The 20,734-nt window shown below is 45.3% G+C and overlaps 1 protein-coding gene across 3 annotated transcripts in view; it reads right to left on the bottom strand.

Annotated features, from left to right (window-relative positions):
• PLCB4 (phospholipase C beta 4) overlaps nt 1–20,734 on the bottom strand; it is a 569,741-nt gene that overhangs the window by 19,364 nt on the left and 529,643 nt on the right. For all 3 annotated transcript variants that reach the window (XM_089687591.1, XM_089687592.1, XM_089687593.1), the window contains 2 exons: nt 13,421–13,596; nt 9,854–9,955 (listed from right to left, as the gene is read on the bottom strand). In XM_089687591.1, the coding sequence (XP_089543717.1) occupies nt 9,854–9,955; nt 13,421–13,596 (278 nt within the window). The remainder of the gene's footprint in view (nt 1–9,853; nt 9,956–13,420; nt 13,597–20,734) is intronic.

Genomic DNA, 20,734 nt, shown 5'->3' with positions numbered 1-20,734 from the left:
CTAGGTGTCACTCTAGACTCCAATCTGTCCTTCCAGCCCCATGTCCAATCGTTGGCAAATTCATGCAGGCTCCACCTCTGCAACATCTCCAAAATACGTTTGTTCCTAACCCCAGAAACTACTAAACAACTCATTCACTACCTCGTTATCTCACGACTCGACTACTGCAACTCCCTCCTCACTGGCCTACCTCATCACACGCTATCCCCGCTTCAGGCTATCCTGAACTCTGCGGCCAGACTCATCCACCTTACGAACTGCTCCGTATCCGCCACACCCCTCCGCCAATCCCTCCACTGGCTTCTGATTGCCCAACGCATCAAATTCAAACTTCAAACATTGACGTACAAAGCTATTCATAATATTGCCCCAAACTACCTCACCGACCTGATATCCAAATACCACCCAACCCGTACTCTTCGCTCCTCACAAGACCTCCTACTCTCTAGCTCCCTGGTCTCTTCCTTCCATGCCCGACTCCAGGACTTCTCCAGGTCTTCCCCCATCCTCTGGAACTCACTACCCCAATCCATCAGACTGTCACCTACCCTCCTCACCTTTAGGCGCACCCTGAAAACCCATCTCTTCAGGGAAGCCTACCCCACCCTCACCTAACAGCCGATCTCCTCCACTCTTCCTACCACTCCATCCCCCACAGCATTTCCTCCTGTACCACTATCCCCTCCCTCCTAGATTGTAAGGTCCAAGGAGCAGGGCCCTCGGACCCCTTGTGTATTGTATTGTTACTGTATTGTCTCATGTACTGTCCCCCACTATAATGTACAGCGCTGAGCAAACTTTTTGGCGCTATATAAATACTGTATAATAATAATAATAATAATTTGGTTTAATCTGAATGGACAAGCAGAAAGGGGTCCAGCCATCTCTGGTATCAACCCAAACTATTTTACAATGTATGGCCAACTTAAAGTGAACTGTCAACCATTGTAAATAAAGTTACACCCGGCCTAAGAGCAGGCATTATGATATCACCCGGAAAACCCATCTCTTCAGGGAAGCCTACCCCGCCCTCACCTAACAGCCGATCTCCTCCACTCCTCCTACCACTCCATCCCCCACAGCTTTTCCTCCCGTACCACTATCCCCTCCCTCCTAGATTGGGTTTTCAGGCTTCCCTGAAGAGATGGGTCCCTCAAGGCTCTGTCCTCAGGCCCCTTCTCTTCTCCATCTACACCTCCTCCCTTGGCCAACTCATACACTCTCACGGCTTCAACTACCACCTCTATGCCGACGACACACAAATCTCTCAAACCCCCACCTCACCCCCTCGGTCTCCGCCCGAATCACACACCTACTGAGCGACATATCAGACTGGATGTCGCTCCACTTCCTTAAACTGAACCTCTCCAAAACCGAGTTTCTTGTCTTCCCCCCCCCCCAGCCCGGACACCACCCCCCATTGACTTCTCCATCACATCCAACAACCCCACCATCAAACCCGCCCTGCAGGCCAGAGTACTTGGTGTCATTCTGGACCCCAACCTATCCTTCCAGCCCCAAGTCCAATCTTTAACAAACTCATGCAGACTCCACCTCCGCAACATCGCCAAAATCCACACGTTCCTAACCCCAGAAACCACTAAACAGCTCATCCACTCCCTCATCATATCACGACTCGACTACTGCAACTCCCTCCTCACTGGCCTGCCTCGCCGCTGCCTATCCCCGTTTCAGTCCATCCTGAATACGGCTGCCAGACTCATCCACCTTTCCAACCGCTCCATCTCCGCCACCCCCCTCTGCCAATCCCTCCACTGGCTTCCGATTGCCCAACGGATCAAATTCAAAATCCTAACACTGACGTACAAAGCTGTCCACCATACTGCCCCGAACTACATCACTGACCTAATATCCAAGTACCGCCCAACACGCACACTCCGCTCCTCACAAGACCTCCTTCTCTCTAGTTCCCTGGTCTCCTCCTCCCATGCCCGCCTCCAGGACTTCTCCAGGGTGTCACCCATCCTCTGGAACTCCCTGCCCCAACCCATCAGATTATCACCTACTCTCCTCTCCTTTAGGCGCACCCTGAAAACCCATCTCTTCAGGGAAGCCTACCCCACCCCCTGCTAACTTGCCAACCTCCTCCACTCTTCCTACCACTCCATCCCCCACAGCTATCTCCTCCTGTGCCACCATCCCCTCCCCCCTAGATTGTAAGCTCGAAAGATCAGGGCCCTCGATCCCCTCATGTTTTGCATTGTATTGGTATTGTTCTGTCACATGTTCTGTCCCCCTTTGTAATGTACAGCGCTGAGCGAACTATTGGCGCTTTATAAATACTGTATAATAATAATAATAATATCAGCCATTTCCTTTATTCCCTAGAAAACCTATTGCAAATTTTGGAGCACAACTGTATATAGCTTAAAAATACAAATGTAATGCATGATAAAGGATTTCCAGAGCACTACGGGATAACTAAAGAGAGCGCGCGGCGTGCCTGGAGACTGACTTTATTAAAATTAAACCCCCATGCCATTTGATAAGGGATGATTAATTCCTCTGACCCATACATTTGTTTGTGTGTTCATTTCAACTTGAGCCATTAAAGTGATTCTAAAAGTAATAAAAAAAAAAAATCAGACGTGATACTTGCCTACTCTGTAATGGTTTTGCACAGAGCAACCCCAATCCTATCCTGATCTTGATCCAGCGATGTGCACAAGAACAGCGGCTCTCTCTTATCTCTCCTTCTTCATTGACTCAGAGACAGCAGCGGGAGCCATTGGCTTTCACTGCTGTCAATCACAGCCATTGGGGGTCCTCTGCCGATGCTCCTGGCCACTCCCTCCCTGCCAAGTGCCCCACTTGCTATGGAGGAACACATATGGGCTCGCTCTCAAATGCGCACACAGAGCGCGTCTTGCCCCCCCCCTGTTGAGGCTGTGAATGACAGCAGTGGAAGCCAATGGCTCCTGCTGCTGTCTCTGAGTCAATGAGGAAGGAGAGAAAAGAGAGAGCCGCCGTTCCTGTGCACATCACTGGATCCAGATCAGGCTCAGGTAGGTATACAGGGGGCTGGGGGAATGTAGAACCTCAGAAACAAAAGGCTTTCTATATAACAAAGCATATGCCAGAGAGCATGTGAAATTGAGCTTAGAGCTCCACCTGCAGGCTGGATAGAATAATACAAACCATACATATGCAATATTTCAGAATTGCCTAAAGACAAAAAACATTTTTATCTTCATTTTTTGAGCCCTGACCATTAAATTGGTCGTAAACCCTTCCATATACCCAGTAAAGTGACTGGCCTCAGGTGATACACGGAGATGGAACAGAGCCTCCTACATAAGTTGCACCTGTTTATCTACAGACGTCTTTTCCAATACCTCCATGCAAAGTGCAGAATTTACACAGGATCTCTCAGCTCTGAAAAGTAGGGGGCAGGGAGATGAAAAAGATCCTCCTACATAAGTTGTACCTGTTTATCTATAGCCGTCTTTTCCCCTACATCCATGCAAAGTGCAGAATTTACACAGGATCTCTCAGCTCTGAAAAGTAGGGGGCAGGGAGATGAAACAGATCCTCCTACATAAGTTGCACCTGTTTATCTACAGACGTCTTTTCCAATACATCCATGCAAAGTGCAGAATTTACACAGGATCTCTCAGCTCTGAAAAGTAGGGGGCGGGGAGATGAAACAGATCCTCCTACATAAGTTGCACCTGTTTATCTACAGAAATCTTTTCCCCTACATCCATGCAAAGTGCAGAATTTAATCAGGATCTCTCAGCTCTGAAAAGTAGGGGGCGGGGAGATGAAACAGATCCTCCTACATAAGTTGCACCTGTTTATCTACAGCCGTCTTTTCCCCTACATCCATGCAAAGAGCAGAATTTACACAGGATCTCTCAGCTCTGAAAGGTAGGGGGCGGGGAGATGAAGTTACTCTAAGGCTGGCCATACATTATGCAATTTTCTGTTCAATTTCTCCCCAATATCCTTTAGATTTACCTTCAACTATGTAGCGCAAGGGTTCGCCTAATTGGCTACAACTGAAAGTGTTGTTTAGGTTTGTCCTCATATTATACGGTTTTTGTTAAATCTAAAGCAAAATTCTCACAAGAATTGTATATTATATGGCCAGACTTAGTGAGGAGAGTTCTGAGAGCTGATTGGAGGGAAGGGACACAACCCCTTCGCAAGCACACAGGAACAGAGCTGAGGCTGTCAATCACAGTCTGTGCTCTCCCGTGTCACCATTTTTCTCTTGGTGTCAGGAAAACACATCGGAAGTGACTCATGATGATAGCAGAGGAAGGAGGCAGCGGACAGAAATGACACTTAGTGCTCTGGATTGAGACAAACAGTGGCGTCCCGAGGCAGGTGTGGCCCGCACCGGGTGACACTGACCGCACGGGGTGACACCGCACCCGCTCCACAAAAAGGTAAGCTGTAAAGCAAGCCGATGATCCCCGATCCAACTCTCCAATCTCATCCCCTCCTGGTATCATCAGCCAGTTCCCTGGTCACTCCGATCCATCCAGGAAACCCAGAAAATCCATCCAGAAAGGGACAATAATAGTGTAAATCCGCAAAGTATCTTTAAAATATACTTTAATATATCAGCTTACATGTATACAATGACAATCGCGCATTTCCAAGAAAGACTCCCCTGCCTGGGGATAGCCACGCAGCTCCTGGGTGGATGTCCTCACGATTCCCCACTCCAAGATGGCCGCCGTATTACTTCCGGTTCCTGCTATTGTACGTCCAACGTCGCACTCTGACGCGTTTCGTCACATCCGGGACTTAATCTTAAGGGATCCCTTAGGATACTTTGCGGATTTACACTATTATTGTCCCTTGTTTCCTGGATGGATCGGAGTGACCAGGGAACTGGCTGATGATACCAGGAGGGGATGAGATTGGAGAGTGGAGACAAGGAGACTAAATTGTATCTTATAAACGCTCTTGAGATTCTGTTTTTTGGTAAGGGTATATAATCTATAAGCATGAGAATTTAGACACCATTGTAGTGAATACACTGAGTATATCACATCACTGTTGTGACACAAGTTGCTGTGGTTGTTTTTCTCACGTTTTTGCACTTACAGTCATGGCCGAAATTGTTGGCACCCTTGATATTTCTCCAGGAAATCATGTATTTCTCACGAAACGTATTGCATTAACACATGTTTTGCTATACACATGTTTATTCCCTTTGTGTGTATTGGGACAAAACAAAAAAAGGGAGGAAAGAAAGCAAATTCGACATATTGTCACACAAACCTCCAAAAATGGGCTGGACAAAAGTATTGGCACCCTTTCACAACTGCGGATAAATAAGAATGTTACAAGCATGTGATGCTCCTGTAAACTCACCTGGGGCAAGTAACAGGTGTGGGCAATATAGAAATCACACCTGAAAGCAGATAAAAAGGAGAGACGTTCACTTAACCTTTGCATTGTGTGTCTGTCTGTGCCACACTAAGCATGGACAACAGAAAGAGGAGACGAGAACTGTCTGAGGACCTGAGAACCAAAATTGTGGCAAAATATCAACAATCTCAAGGTTACAAGTCCATCTCCAGAGAACTAGATTTGCCTTTGTCCACAGTGCGCAACATTATCAAGAAGTTTGCAACCCATGGCACTGTAGCTAATCTCCCTGGTCGTGGACGGATGAGGAAAATTGATGAAAGATTGCAACGCAGAATAGTCCGGATGGTGGATAAGCAGCCCCAAACATGTTCCAAAGACATTCAAGCTGTCCTGCAGGCTCAGGGAGCATCAGTGTCAGCGCGAACTATCCGTCGACATTTAAATGAAATGAAACGCTATGGCAGGAGACCCAGGAGGACCCCACTGCTGACACAGAGACATAAAAAAGCAAGACTACAGTTTGCCAAAATGTACTTGAGTAAGCCAAAAGCCTTCTGGGAAAACGTCTTGTGGACAGATGAGACCAAGATAGAGCTTTTCGGTAAAGCACATCATTCTACTGTTTACCGAAAACGGAATGAGGCCTACAAAGAACAAAACACAGTACCTACGGTAAAATATGGTGGAGGTTCAATGATGTTTTGGGGTTGTTTTGCTGCCTCTGGCACTGGGTGCCTTGACTGTGTGCAAGGCATCATGAAATCTGAGGATTACCAAAGGATTTTGGGTCGCACTGTAGGGCCCAGTGTCAGAAAGCTGGGTTTGCGTCCAAGATCCTGGGTCTTCCAGCAGGACAATGACCCCAAACATACGTCAAAAAGCACTCAGAAATGGATGGCAAAGAAGCGCTGGAGAGTTCTGAAGTGGCCAGCAATGAGCCCAGATCTAAATCCCATTGAACACCTGTGGAGAGATCTTAAAATTGCTGTTGGGAAAAGGTGTCCTTCCAATAAGAGAGACCTGGAGCTGTTTGCAAAGGAAGAGTGGTCCAAAATTCCGGGTGAGAGGTGTCAGAAGCTTATTGATGGTTATAGGAAGCGACTGATTTCAGTTATGTTTTCCAAAGGGTGTGCAACCAAATATTAAGTTAAGGGTGCCAATACTTTTGTCCAGCCCATTTTTGGGGTTTTGTGTGACATTATGTCATATTTGCTTTTCTGCCTCTGTTTTATATTTGTTCCAATACATACAAAGGGAATAAACATGTGTATAGCAAAACATGTGTTAATGCAATACCTTTTTTGTGTGAAATACTTGATTTTCAGGAAAAATATCAAGGGTGCCAACAATTTCGGCCATGACTGTATATGAAACACGTGTGGAGTGCTATATATACTTTATTGATAATGCACTATGTGGAGTTTTTTTTTATTTTTTTGAGGATCTGAGTGAGAGCTGACTTGTGAGGATCTTCAAACAATACAAAGAGTGATTTTGAGTGTGACATTGTATTAATTTTTTCACTTTTTCATATTTTTATAATTCTTGGAATTCTATTGGACGCTGTTATATAGAGCACATATGGGATAATTTACTGATTATTTGAATTATTGTTTATGGCATTACTGAGTGAGTAGGGTTTACATCACTAGAGGGGGAGGATTCCTTGTAGATAATTATTTTTGAAGTTGTAAAGAAAGCCGACGATCCCCGCAGGATGGATCGCATCTGCGGATTGAGCATAATGGATCGGAGTCCGATCCATTTTGCTGAATCCGCAGATCCGATCCATTCTGCGGGGATCATCGGAGGGGGTGTCACCAAGTGTTATTGCACCAGGTGACACCAACCCTAGGGACGCCTCTGGAGACAAGTACACACAATAGAGGGAAATGCTTTGTTAATATGTCATGTTTGAGGTTTACAGCCACTTTAAAAAAACTATGTACAAAACAGCTATGCATTCACTTTCAGGCTTCGTTCACATATATGCATTTTGCATTTGATGCTTTCTCCAGTGCTTATTGCAGTTTGATTTTGACATGATTTTTATGCATTTTTACTGTGTGTTGTTCAGCTCTTTTATATTTTTGTTAAAGTGGAAACATTTTTTTGTTGCCAGGCAGAATAAAAATGCAAAACACAAAATGCGGCAAAAACGCACTGCCATGCATTTCAGCAGCTTCTCCATTGAACACTCTTGTAGCAAAAATGCTGCTTTTTGCTTTTAGAAAAAGTCCCCGACCCTTTCCAAAAACTCAGCAGCTCAAAAAAGCAAAAATGTGAACGTGTCCCATAGGAAACCATGGTAAATGGACTGTAGGGAGTTTCTGCAAAAAGCACTAAAAAAATTCACTGGTGTGAACAGAGCCTAAATCTTTTCTGACTTGACTGCCTACCATTCAGGTCTGTTCACAACAAAGGCAGTATATTCATAAAGCAGTGAAAATGACATTATTAGAATCTGACATTATTATTATTATTATGAAGGACTTCTTTAGTGCCAACAGTTTGTGCACACTTTACAAAATTCACCAAACATCCACTGCAGGTGAAGCTTCCTGGTGCATGTGATTTAGATGACAGTCATTTACTCACATTGGTGAAAGTTTTTCGAAAGTCACTGCTTTCTAAATATGTCCCATAGTATTGGGGCTATTCACAGCACAGCAGTAAATCCGCCACAAGAATAGATGAAGCTGTGTCCAGCTACTGGCTGCAAGTGGTAAACAGGAAACAATCGTATGCAATATTATATTTATTGTTAATGTTTTCCTTATTTACTAAACCCCAGACCCTGCATTCACTATATCCAGTCTCCCAGGACCCTGCGTTTATTATATCCGGTGTCCCCGGACCCTGCATTCACTATATCTGGTCTCCCCGAACCCTGCATTCACTGTATCTGGTCTCCCCAGACCCTGCATTCACTGTATTCGGTGTCCCCGGACCCTGCATTCACTATATCTGCTCTCCCCGGACCCTGCATTCACTATAACTGGTCTCCCCGGACCCCGCATTCACTATATCTGCTCTCCCCGGACCCTGCATTCACTATATCCCGTCTCCCCGGACCCCGCATTCACTATATCTGCTCTCCCCGGACCCTGCATTCACTGTATCCGGTCTCCCCGGACCCAGCATTCACTATATCCGCTCTCCCCGGACCCTGCATTCACTATATCCGCTCTCCCCGGACCCTGCATTCACTATATCTGGTCTCCCCGGACCCTGCATTCACAATATCCGCTCTCCCCGGACCCTGCATTCACTATATCCGCTCTCCCCGGACCCTGCATTCACTATATCCGCTCTCCCCGGACCCTGCATTCACTATAACCGGTCTCCCCGGACCCTGCATTCACTATATCCGCTCTCCCCGGACCCTGCATTCACTATATCCGCTCTCCCCCGACCCTGCATTCACTATATCCGGTCTCCCAGGACCCTGCATTCTCTATATCCGCTCTCACCGGACCCTGCATTCACTATATCCGCTCTCCCCGGACCCTGCATTCACTATAGCCGCTCTCCCCGGACCCTGCATTCACTATAGCCGCCCTCCCTGGACCCTGCATTCACTATAGCCGCTCTCCCCGGACCCTGCATTCACTATAGCCGCTCTCCCTGGACCCTGCATTCACTATAGCCGCTCTCCCTGGACCCTGCATTCACTATATCCGCTCTCCCCGGACCCAGCATTCACTATATCTGGTCTTCCTGGACCCTGCATTCACTATAGCTGCTCCCCCCGGACCCCGCATTCACTATATCCGCTCTCCCCGGACCCTGCATTCACTATATCCGGTCTCCCCGGACCCTGCATTCACTATATCCGGTCTCCCCGGACCCTGCATTCACTATATCCGGTCTCCCCGGACCCTGCATTTACTATATCCGCTCTCCCAGGACCCTGCATTCACTATATCTGGTCTCCCCGGACCCTGCATTCACTATATCCGGTCTCCCCAGACCCTGCATTCACTATATCCGCTCTCCCCGGACCCTGCATTCACTATAGCTGCTCTCCCCAGACCCTGCATTCACTATATCTGCTCTCCCCGGACCCTGCATTCACTATATCCGGTCTACTAGGACCCTGCATTCACTATGAGTATAACAAGCAGACTTTACTGCATCTACAGACTGATTGTACTGTGGGGGGTTTAGTAACACTTTACACCTAGTAACTAAGGACACCATACAGTAAACACAATAAGCACCCCATACATTTCTTTGCACGTATTGTACATGTGTTTTAGCTGGAATAGTTCAAATTGCTGAAGACGTTGCTGGATTCTGCGCTGCAACTAGAAAGCATCACAAATAATGGATTTACAATTGAACTAAATATTGTACACAACAACATGTGACTGCGAGGGACAAACAATGATCCCTCTGTAGCAATAAATCCTAATGCATTATCCGTGGCATCTTCAATGACTGGTTCGATCTGACATCTTCCACGGCGTACAGCAAACATTTCAATAAAAGCACTTACCTTTCCCGCTCTGCCTTGTTCTTGATGGATTTATCCTGGCTGATGGCTTTGCTGTTCTCCATTGAAATTTTGGCCTGGTTTGCCCTCATCTCCTTGCTTTCTCTGTGAATAGATACAAGTAGAAAATGAATCATACTGAAATAACCGATGAATAGGAAATCTAAACAGCAAATCGGTTTCTGTGCTGCAACTCGGAGGCCGATAACCATCTGACATTTTTTTTTGGCCCGGATGGCCACGGTTGTCCTCCATCGTTGGACCACTTGGTCAACAGTATGAGCTCTTGCTGGAAAACAGACATGAGCTTCAGCAAGCGTGGGCAGGAAGAGTACATCACCTTCGCCAAAAGGAAAATTCGGTGGCTGCTGGGAAGGATGCAGGAAGAAGCACACAGGTGGTACTACTCCGTACCCTGCACCTTGGTGATGGTGACAGTGCGGTCACCATGCCCAGCCCAAATGTAAGCAGTGCCAGAATGTATTAGTTAACAACTTCAAGTCCGGGCACTGAGGTGTAAGTGCAACGCCTCAGTGTAAAAACATACATAAATATACATTCACATACATAGGGAAGCGTTTTTCTTGAGCTTTTCAGACGCTTTTTTTTACCGCAAAAATGCTTCACAAACTCCTTAGTGTGAGGCGACTTTCACACGGATTCCCCACAAAAACACAGCAAGAAATGCATATGCTTTCATTCACCAAACACATACGTGTTTTTGCTGCATTTTACCGTGCTTTCTGAGCATTTTTTAACCACTTCCAGTCCGGACACTTTCACCTCCTTCCAGTCCGGACACTTTCACCCCCTTCCAGTCCGGACACTTTCCCCCCCTTCCAGTCCAGACACTTTCCCCCCCTTCCAGTCCAGACACTTTCCCCCCCTTCCACTCCGGACACTTTCCCACCCCTTTTAGTCCGGACACTTTCCCCCCCTTCCAGTCCGGACACTTTCCCCCCTTCCAGTCCGGACACTTTCCCCCCCTTCCAGTCCGGACACTTTCCCCCCCTTCCAGTCCGGACACTTTCCCCCCCTTCCAGTCCGGACACTTTCCCCCCCTTCCAGTCCGGACACTTTCCCACCCCTTCCAGTCCGGACACTTTCCCCCCCTTCCAGTCCGGACACTTTCCCCCCCTTCCAGTCCGGACACTTTCCCCCCCTTCCAGTCCGGACACTTTCCCCCCCTTCCAGTCCGGACACTTTCCCCCCCTTCCAGTCCGGACACTTTCCCCCCCTTCCAGTCTGGACACTTTCCCCCCCTTCCAGTCCAGACACTTTCACCCCCTTCCAGTCCGGACACTTTCACCCCCTTCCAGTCCAGACACTTTCACCCCCTTCCAGTCCGGACATTTAAACCCCCTTCCAGTCCGGACACTTTCACCCCCTTCCAGTCCGGACACTTTCCCACCCCTTCCAGTCCAGACACTTTCACCCCCTTCCAGTCCGGACACTTTCACCCCCTTCCAGTCCGGACACTTTCACCCCCTTCCAGTCCGGACACTTTCCCCCCCTTCCAGTCCGGACACTTTCCCCCCCTTCCAGTCTGGACACTTTCCCCCCTTCCAGTCCGGACACTTTCCCCCCCTTCCAGTCCGGACACTTTCCCCCCCTTCCAGTCCGGACACTTTCCCCCCCTTCCAGTCCGGACACTTTCCCCCCCTTCCAGTCCGGACACTTTCCCACCCCTTCCAGTCCGGACACTTTCCCCCCCTTCCAGTCCGGACACTTTCCCCCCCTTCCAGTCTAGACACTTTCCCCCCCTTCCAGTCCGGACACTTTCACCCCCTTCCAGTCCAGACACTTTCACCCCCTTCCAGTCCGGACATTTAAACCCCCTTCCAGTCCGGACACTTTCACCCCCTTCCAGTCCGGACACTTTCCCACCCCTTCCAGTCCAGACACTTTCACCCCCTTCCAGTCCGGACACTTTCACCCCCTTCCAGTCCGGACACTTTCACCCCCTTCCAGTCCGGACACTTTCCCCCCCTTCCAGTCCGGACACTTTCCCCCCCTTCCAGTCTGGACACTTTCCCCCCTTCCAGTCCGGACACTTTCCCCCCCTTCCAGTCCGGACACTTTCCCCCCCTTCCAGTCCGGACACTTTCCCCCCCTTCCAGTCCGGACACTTTCCCCCCCTTCCAGTCTGGACACTTTCCCACCCCTTCCAGTCCGGACACTTTCCCCCCCTTCCAGTCCGGACACTTTCCCCCCCTTCCAGTCTAGACACTTTCTCCCCCTTCCAGTCTGGACACTTTCACCCCCTTCCAGTCCGGACACTTTCACCCCCTTCCAGTCCGGACACTTTCACCCCCTTCCAGTCCGGACACTTTCACCCCCTTCCTGTCCGAACACTTTCACCCCCTTCCAGTCCGGACACTTTCACCCCCTTCCTGTCCGGACAGTTTCACCCCCTTCCAGTCCGGACACTTTCACCCCCTTCCAGTCCGGACACTTTCACCCCCTTTCTGTCCGGGCCAATTTTCAGCTTTCAGCACTGTCACACTTTGAATGACAATTGCGCGGTCATGCAACACTGTACCCATATGAATTTTTTAGCATTTTTGTTTGAGACAGATAAAGCTTTATTTTGGTGGTATTTATTCTGGGATTTTTATTTTTTTTTGCTATGTAAATGAAAAAGTCCCAAAATTTTGAAAAAAAGTGATTTTCTTATAAAATTTTGCAAATAAATAATATTTCATCATAAATCTTGGCCAAAATTTATTCTGTTATCTCTTTAGTAAAACAAAAAATAACCCAAATTAGTTTATAACCAAAAATTATAATTTTTAAACTTTTTTTTTTACATTTTTATTTTATTTTTTTATATTATTTTTATTTATATATATATATATTTATATTTTTTTTTTTCTACATACGGTCACCCTAGCAGTACAGTGTCACCATGGTGACAATGTACTACTTGTGGGGGGTGATGAAGATTTTTTTTTTTTTTTACACTGATTGCTTTTATACCCTTAAAGTCTGTAAAAGCAATCATTTCTCCTTCTCTCTGGCTGAATTCTTGCAGCCATTGAGAACTACTGTGTGAGCTGTGATTGGTCACAGCTTGTCACATGGTACAAGGCTGTTGTGAATAGCCCTGTACCATATGACCTCTGTGATCATTCACAGATTTCACACGTAGTAAGCAATGATGTCAGAAGTGACATCTTGCTTACTACTCTGCATGTGATCACTGATTGGCCAATCAGTGATCACATGATCGGGACCTCGCACAGAGGTCCCGTACAACGATTGGTGTTCCACTGTGTCCGGAGGACACAGCGGGCACCGGATCGCGGTGCTGTGCGCTCCCATGCAGCGTGCACAAGCAGGCGGCGGGGAGGCCGTTTATAAACTGCCACCCGCCCCTGCACTGCCACCATCCGGCCGGACGGGAGGTGGTTAACCATTTGACCTCCGGAAGATTTACCCCCCTTCCTGACCAGCTAATTTTTTGCGATACGGCATTGCGTTACTTTAATTGACAATTGCGCGGTCATGCAACGCTGTACATATATGTCATTTTTTTTCGTCCCCAAAATTTAGGTGTCCTCCACTCACCGGTCATGAGAGAGTTTCAGTTGCTGTGTCTGTTGTTCTTGGACGGAAATCAGCAGTTTTTTGAGGAGCTCACATTGCTGACTCAGGTGGAGGTCCCGGAGTTCCTGTTCTTCAGCACTGTGTGTGCTAATCAGATCGGACCACTCCTTTGTATGCTGAGCCACGATATCTTTTACCTGGCAGGAAAAGAATGCACTGACCGGTTAATCGCATACAGAAATTACAATAGCCGTACTATAACTCCGGAGCCAACTGTTGGGAAATCAGTTACAGTTAGGGAGCCCAAAACATTTTTACAGTAATTCTCACATTTTTACAGTTATCCAGCTTCAAAAGACGCAAGTCCATCTAGTTCAATCAATAGAAAACCTCCCTATACACAATCCTATATCCACAGTTGATCCAGAGGAAGGCAAAAAAAAAAATGGTTAAAGTCAATGGAGACCAGACTGATCCTCTCTGAAGCCTCACATTTGTAGGACATTCCAACTGGTGTGGATATGAGATAGGCGAAGATACAATCCTGTACCCATGGTGAATCCAAGGGAAGGCAAAAAAACCCCCCCTATAAAGCATGGTCCAATTTGCTCTTGCGGTGGAGGGGGGGGGGGGTAATATTCCCTCCTGATCCCCCAGATAGCATACAGATATCATTGCTGGTGTTATTACTTGCAAATGTTAATATTCAGTTATATTTTGTGCATTTAAGAATCATCCAGCTCTTGTTTAAAACAATCTACTGAGCTGGCCAGAACCAGTTTCTGAGGAAGTCTGTTCCACATTTTCACCGCTCTTACTGTGAAGAAGCCTTTCTGTATGTGGAGGTTAAAACTTCCTCCAGGTGTAAAGACTGCCCACCTGTCCTCTGTGTTGACCTGAAAGTAAATAACTCTACACCAAGTTCACTATATGGCCCACTTATGTATTTATAGCTGGTGATCATATCCCCCCTTATGTATTATACATGGTGATCATATCCCCCTTATGTATTATACATGGTGATCATATCCCCCCTTATGTATTATACATGGAGATCATATCCCCCCTTATGTATTATACATGGAGATCATATCCCCCCCTTATGTATTATACATGGAGATCATATCCCCCTTATGTATTATACATGGTGATCATATCCCCCCTTATGTATTATACATGGTGATCATATCCCCCCTTATGTATTATACATGGAGATCATATCCCCCTTATGTATTATACATGGTGATCATATCCCCCTTATGTATTATACATGGTGATCATATCCCCCCTTATGTATTATACATGGTGATCATATCCCCCCTTATGTATTATACATGGAGATCATATCTCCCCTTATGTATTATACATGGAGATCATATCCCCCCCTTATGTATTATACATGGAGATCATACCCCCCCTTATGTATTATACATGGAGATCATATCCCCCCTTATGTATTATACACGGTGATCATATCCCCCCCCTTATGTATTATACATGGAGATCATATCCCCCCTTATGTATTATACACGGAGATCATATCCCCCCTTATGTATTTATACATGGAGATCATATCCCCCCTTTTGTATTATACATGGAGATCATATCCCCCCCCTTATGTATTATACATGGAGATCATATCCCCCCTTATGTATTATACATGGTGATCATATCCCCCCTTATGTATTATACATGGAGATCATATCCCCCCTTATGTATCATACATGGAGATCATACCCCCCTTATGTATTATACATGGAGATCATATCCCCCCCTTATGTATTATACATGGAGATCATATCCCCCCTTATGTATTTATACATGGAGATCATATCCCCCCTTATGTATTATACATGGAGATCATATCCCCCCCTTATGTATTATACCTGGAGATCATATCCCCCCTTATGAATTATACATGGAGATTATATACCCCCCTTATGTATTTATACATGGTGATCATATCCCCTCCCTTATGTATTATACATGGAGATCATATCCCCCCTTATGTATTATACATGGAGATCATATCCCCCCTTATGTATTATACATGGTGATCATATCCCCCCCCCCCCTTATGTATTTATACATGGAGATCATATCCCCCCCTTATGTATTATACATGGAGATCATATCCCCCCTTATGTATTATACATGGTGATCATATCCCCCCTTATGTATTATACATGGAGATCATATCCCCCCTTATGTATTATACATGGAGATCATATCCCCCCCCCTTATGTATTTATACATGGAGATCATATCCCCCCCTTATGTATTATACATGGTGATCATATCCCCCCTTATGTATTTATACATGGAGATCATATCCCCCGTTATGTATTATACATGGTGATCATATCCCCCCTTATGTATTATACATGGAGATCATATCCCCCCTTATGTATTATACATGGAGATCATATCCCCCTTATGTATTATACATGGAGATCATATCCCCCCTTATGTATTATACATGGAGATCTTATCCCCCCTTATGTATTATACATAATGATCATATCCCCCCTTATGTATTATACATGAATATCATATCCCCCTTATGTATTATACATGGAGATCATATCCCCCCTTATGTATTACACATGGAGATCACATTCCTCCTTATGTATTATACATGGAGATCATATCCCCCCTTATGTATTATACATGGAGATCATATCCCCCCTTATGTATTACACATGGAGATCACATTCCTCCTTATGTATTATACATGGAGATCATATCCCCCCTTATGTATTATACAGGGAGATCACATCCCCCCTTATGTATTATACATGGAGACCATATCCCCCTTATGTATTATACAGGGAGATCACATCCCCCCTTATGTATTAAACATGGAGATCATATCCCCCCTTATGTATTATACATGGAGATCATATCCCCCCTTATGTATTATACATGGAGATCATATCCCCCCTTATGTATTACACATGGAGATCTTATCCCCCCTTATGTATTATACATGGAGATCATATCCCCCCTTATGTATTATACATGGTGATCATATCCCCCCTTATGTATTATACATGGAGATCAGGTCCCCCCTTATGTATTATACATGGAGATCATGTCCCCCCTTATGTATTATACATGGAGATCATGTCCCCCCTTATGTATTATACATGGAGATCATGTCCCCCCTTATGTATTATACATGGAGATCAGGTCCCCCTTATGTATTATACATGGAGATCATATCCCCCCTTATGTATTATACACGGTGATCATATCCCCCCCCCTTATGTATTATACATGGAGATCATATCCCCCCTTATGTATTATACACGGAGATCATATCCCCCCTTATGTATTTATACATGGAGATCATATCCCCCCTTTTGTATTATACATGGAGATCATATCCCCCCCTTATGTATTATACATGGAGATCATATCCCCCCTTATGTATTATACATGGTGATCATATCCCCCCTTATGTATTATACATGGAGATCATATCCCCCCTTATGTATCATACATGGAGATCATACCCCCCTTATGTATTATACATGGAGATCATATCCCCCCCTTATGTATTATACATGGAGATCATATCCCCCCTTATGTATTTATACATGGAGATCATATCCCCCCTTATGTATTATACATGGAGATCATATCCCCCCTTATGTATTATACCTGGAGATCATATCCCCCCTTATGAATTATACATGGAGATTATATACCCCCCTTATGTATTTATACATGGTGATCATATCCCCTCCCTTATGTATTATACATGGAGATCATATCCCCCCTTATGTATTTATACATGGAGATCATATCCCCCCTTATGTATCATACATGGAGATCATATCCCCCCTTATGTATCATACATGGAGATCTTATCCCCCCTTATGTATTATACATAATGATCATATCCCCCCTTATGTATTATACCTGGAGATCATATCCCCCCTTATGTATTATACATGGAGATTATATACCCCCCTTATGTATTTATACATGGTGATCATATCCCCTCCCTTATGTATTATACATGGAGATCATATCCCCCCTTATGTATTATACATGGAGATCATATCCCCCCTTATGTATTATACATGGAGATCATATCCCCCCCCTTATGTATTTATACATGGAGATCATATCCCCCCCTTATGTATTATACATGGAGATCATATCCCCCCTTATGTATTATACATGGTGATCATATCCCCCCTTATGTATTATACATGGAGATCATATCCCCCCTTATGTATTATACATGGAGATCATATCCCCCCCCTTATGTATTTATACATGGAGATCATATCCCCCCCTTATGTATTATACATGGTGATCATATCCCCCCTTATGTATTTATACATGGAGATCATATCCCCCGTTATGTATTATACATGGAGATCATATCCCCCCTTATGTATTATACATGGAGATCATATCCCCCCTTATGTATTATACATGGAGATCATATCCCCCTTATGTATTATACATGGAGATCATATCCCCCCCTTATGTATTATACATGGAGATCTTATCCCCCCTTATGTATTATACATAATGATCATATCCCCCCTTATGTATTATACATGGAGATCATATCCCCCTTATGTATTACACATGGAGATCACATTCCTCCTTATGTATTATACAGGGAGATCACATCCCCCCTTATGTATTACACATGGAGATCATATCCCCCCCTTATGTATTATACATGGAGATCATATCCCCCCTTATGTATTATACATGGAGATCATATCCCCCCTTATGTATTACACATGGAGATCTTATCCCCCCTTATGTATTATACATGGAGATCATATCCCCCCTTATGTATTATACATGGAGATCATATCCCCCTTATGTATTATACATGGTGATCATATCCCCCCTTATGTATTATACATGGAGATCAGGTCCCCCCTTATGTATTATACATGGATATCATGTCCCCCCTTATGTATTATACATGGAGATCATGTCCCCCCTTATGTATTATACATGGAGATCATGTCCCCCCTTATGTATTATACATGGAGATCAGGTCCCCCTTATGTACTTGTAAATAGTGATCCCCTCTTAATAAACTATTTTAAGCTAATCTTTCCTCATAGCTGATCTCCTCCATGCTTCTTTATCAGTTTGGTTGCCCTTCTCTGTACTTTCTCCAGTTCTCTGATATTCTTTTTGTGAATTGGTGCCCAAAACTGAACTGCATATTCCAGATGAGGTATTACTAATGTGGCAACTTTCCAAACCTTTTTGTCATGGCCAAGTCTTGGACTGTTCTGCCAGGCAAGGCTCTGACACTTCCAGGCCATATCGGAGCCTAGTGCAAAGCCCTGTTCCTTACCAATTCCTCTTGAACCATCACTATGATGGGCAGCCACATTGTTCAGTATCAATGGACAGGAAGTAGGTGGGTAGGTGGGCAAGCATCAGTACTATAAGGAAGGAAGTGTAAAGGCTTTGCTTTGTAGAACAGCCCTGGATTCATCCATGACAGGAAGGCTTGGAGCCTGCTGCAGATATGTGTACCTCTAGGTGCCTGAACTTCATACGTACAGAATTTTGGTTTTAACCCATAACATACAGTAAGACCTTGTTCTGTTGGGAAAAGTTTACCTTCTCCCTTGACTATGGGAACATCCTCTACGGGACATAAGAGGTACTTCAATGGGAACACATGAGTCTAGGCCTTCTTCATGACCACTGTGAAACACACTGTTGTAGTGTTCTGACTTCTTCTTGACCAGGGGTCCCCAAACTACAGCCTATGAGCCACATCTGGACCACTACAAGATTGTATCCGGCCCACAGCTTGGGTCAGAGATGTCTATGGATGCAATGCACAAGCTGAGGAATCAGACCAGTTGGTCTCTGCTTCTGATGCGGACCCTAATGTAAGGGGAGGCTCTGATGAGCACCTTGATGTATGGGGGAACTCTGATATGTAAGGGCAGCTCTGATGTGATGGGGGGGCGTAAGATGAGAAAAGGGGACTCTGTTGTGATGAGGGGCTTCTAATGAGAAAGAGGGACTTTGACATGATGGGATCTTCTGATAAGAAAAAGGAAATCGGATGCAATGGGGGCTTTCTGATGAGAAAGTAGAACTCTGATGTAATGGGGGCTTTCTGATGAGAAAGTAGAACTCTGATGTAATGGGGGCTTCTGATGAGAAAAGGGGAATCGGATGTAATGGAGGCTTTCTGATGAGAAAGTGGGACTCTAATGTAATGGGGCTTGTGAGGGGAGTGACTTTGGGTGGGGGGCCCATGGAACACAGCTCACGTTGGAGGGGTGGGGAGACCTGTCTAAGCTCCCCATATCCCTCCTATGTGTAAGCCACCCTGTGCCTGTTAGGGGTACAGGGTGGAATGTCCTGATATTGTGTAGACATGTATAGGTGGGGTGTGGGGGTTGTTCATTGTTTACTGCCATGTGGTTGTCCCATTGTTGTGTGTCTTGCTTGGGAGCAAACTATTATGTATTGGCTTGGTGGGGGGTGTCTGCTGTGTGTCTCTTGTTACTAAATGTATTGTCCCACCCTGTGTATAAATCTTGTATCTGGGTTAAAATAAAGCAGTCTATCTCCTGGTTTTCCTTCAAGTCTGGTGCTGTCTCGTCTTGTATGGCCAGCGGTGGTGTCCGTGGATCTGTGCTCGGACAGGGAAGCGGGAGTCTAACGGAAATATCCTAGTGCAGTTGGGGTTAGTTCCGTTACAGGGCTTCTGATGAGAAAGGGGGACTCTGATGTAATGGGGGCCTTCTGATGAGATAGGTGGGGCTCTAATGTGATGGGGATGCTTGTGGTGTGAAAGAGTGACTACTGATGTGATAGGGAGGCCTCTAATATGAAGTTAATTCTTGGAGAATGTTTTTTTGGTTCACCAAAATTTGTAAAATATATGATGTGGCCCTCATACCGAAAGTTTGGAGACTCCTGCTCTTGACCAAAATAAAGTATTTATAAAAGAATAAAAGATAAATAAATGTAGGCACCTAATGTCTTTATAGATGGATGTTGAAGTGTGTGAACCACATACTAACAACTGTTGGAGAGATTACCATCACTTTTTGTCTTGACAAGGGGAAAATATCCTTTACAGGCCAAGAAGATATCCCTATAGCACACCAGATTACAATAGATCCATTCACTGCAATCCGAAGCAAACAGTGGCTGATGCCAGAGCATACAGTATACAGCCGGATACTACAGTCTTCTTGAAATAAATCTGTCCTTATTAGCATACGATCAGCATGTAAAAAAAAAAGGTGAACCTCTGTGGGTCCCTTAATCAGGCAAAATTGAGATACCATGTCTAAGTTCTCTTGGCAG

Source organism: Staurois parvus, unplaced genomic scaffold (genome assembly GCF_062004578.1).
Source record: "Staurois parvus isolate SC_StPar_1 unplaced genomic scaffold, SC_StPar_1.0 ptg000431l, whole genome shotgun sequence".
Taxonomy (NCBI): Eukaryota; Metazoa; Chordata; class Amphibia; order Anura; family Ranidae; genus Staurois; species Staurois parvus.
Note: the sequence above shows the minus strand (reverse complement) of the source record. Positions and strands in the feature narration are given on the sequence as shown.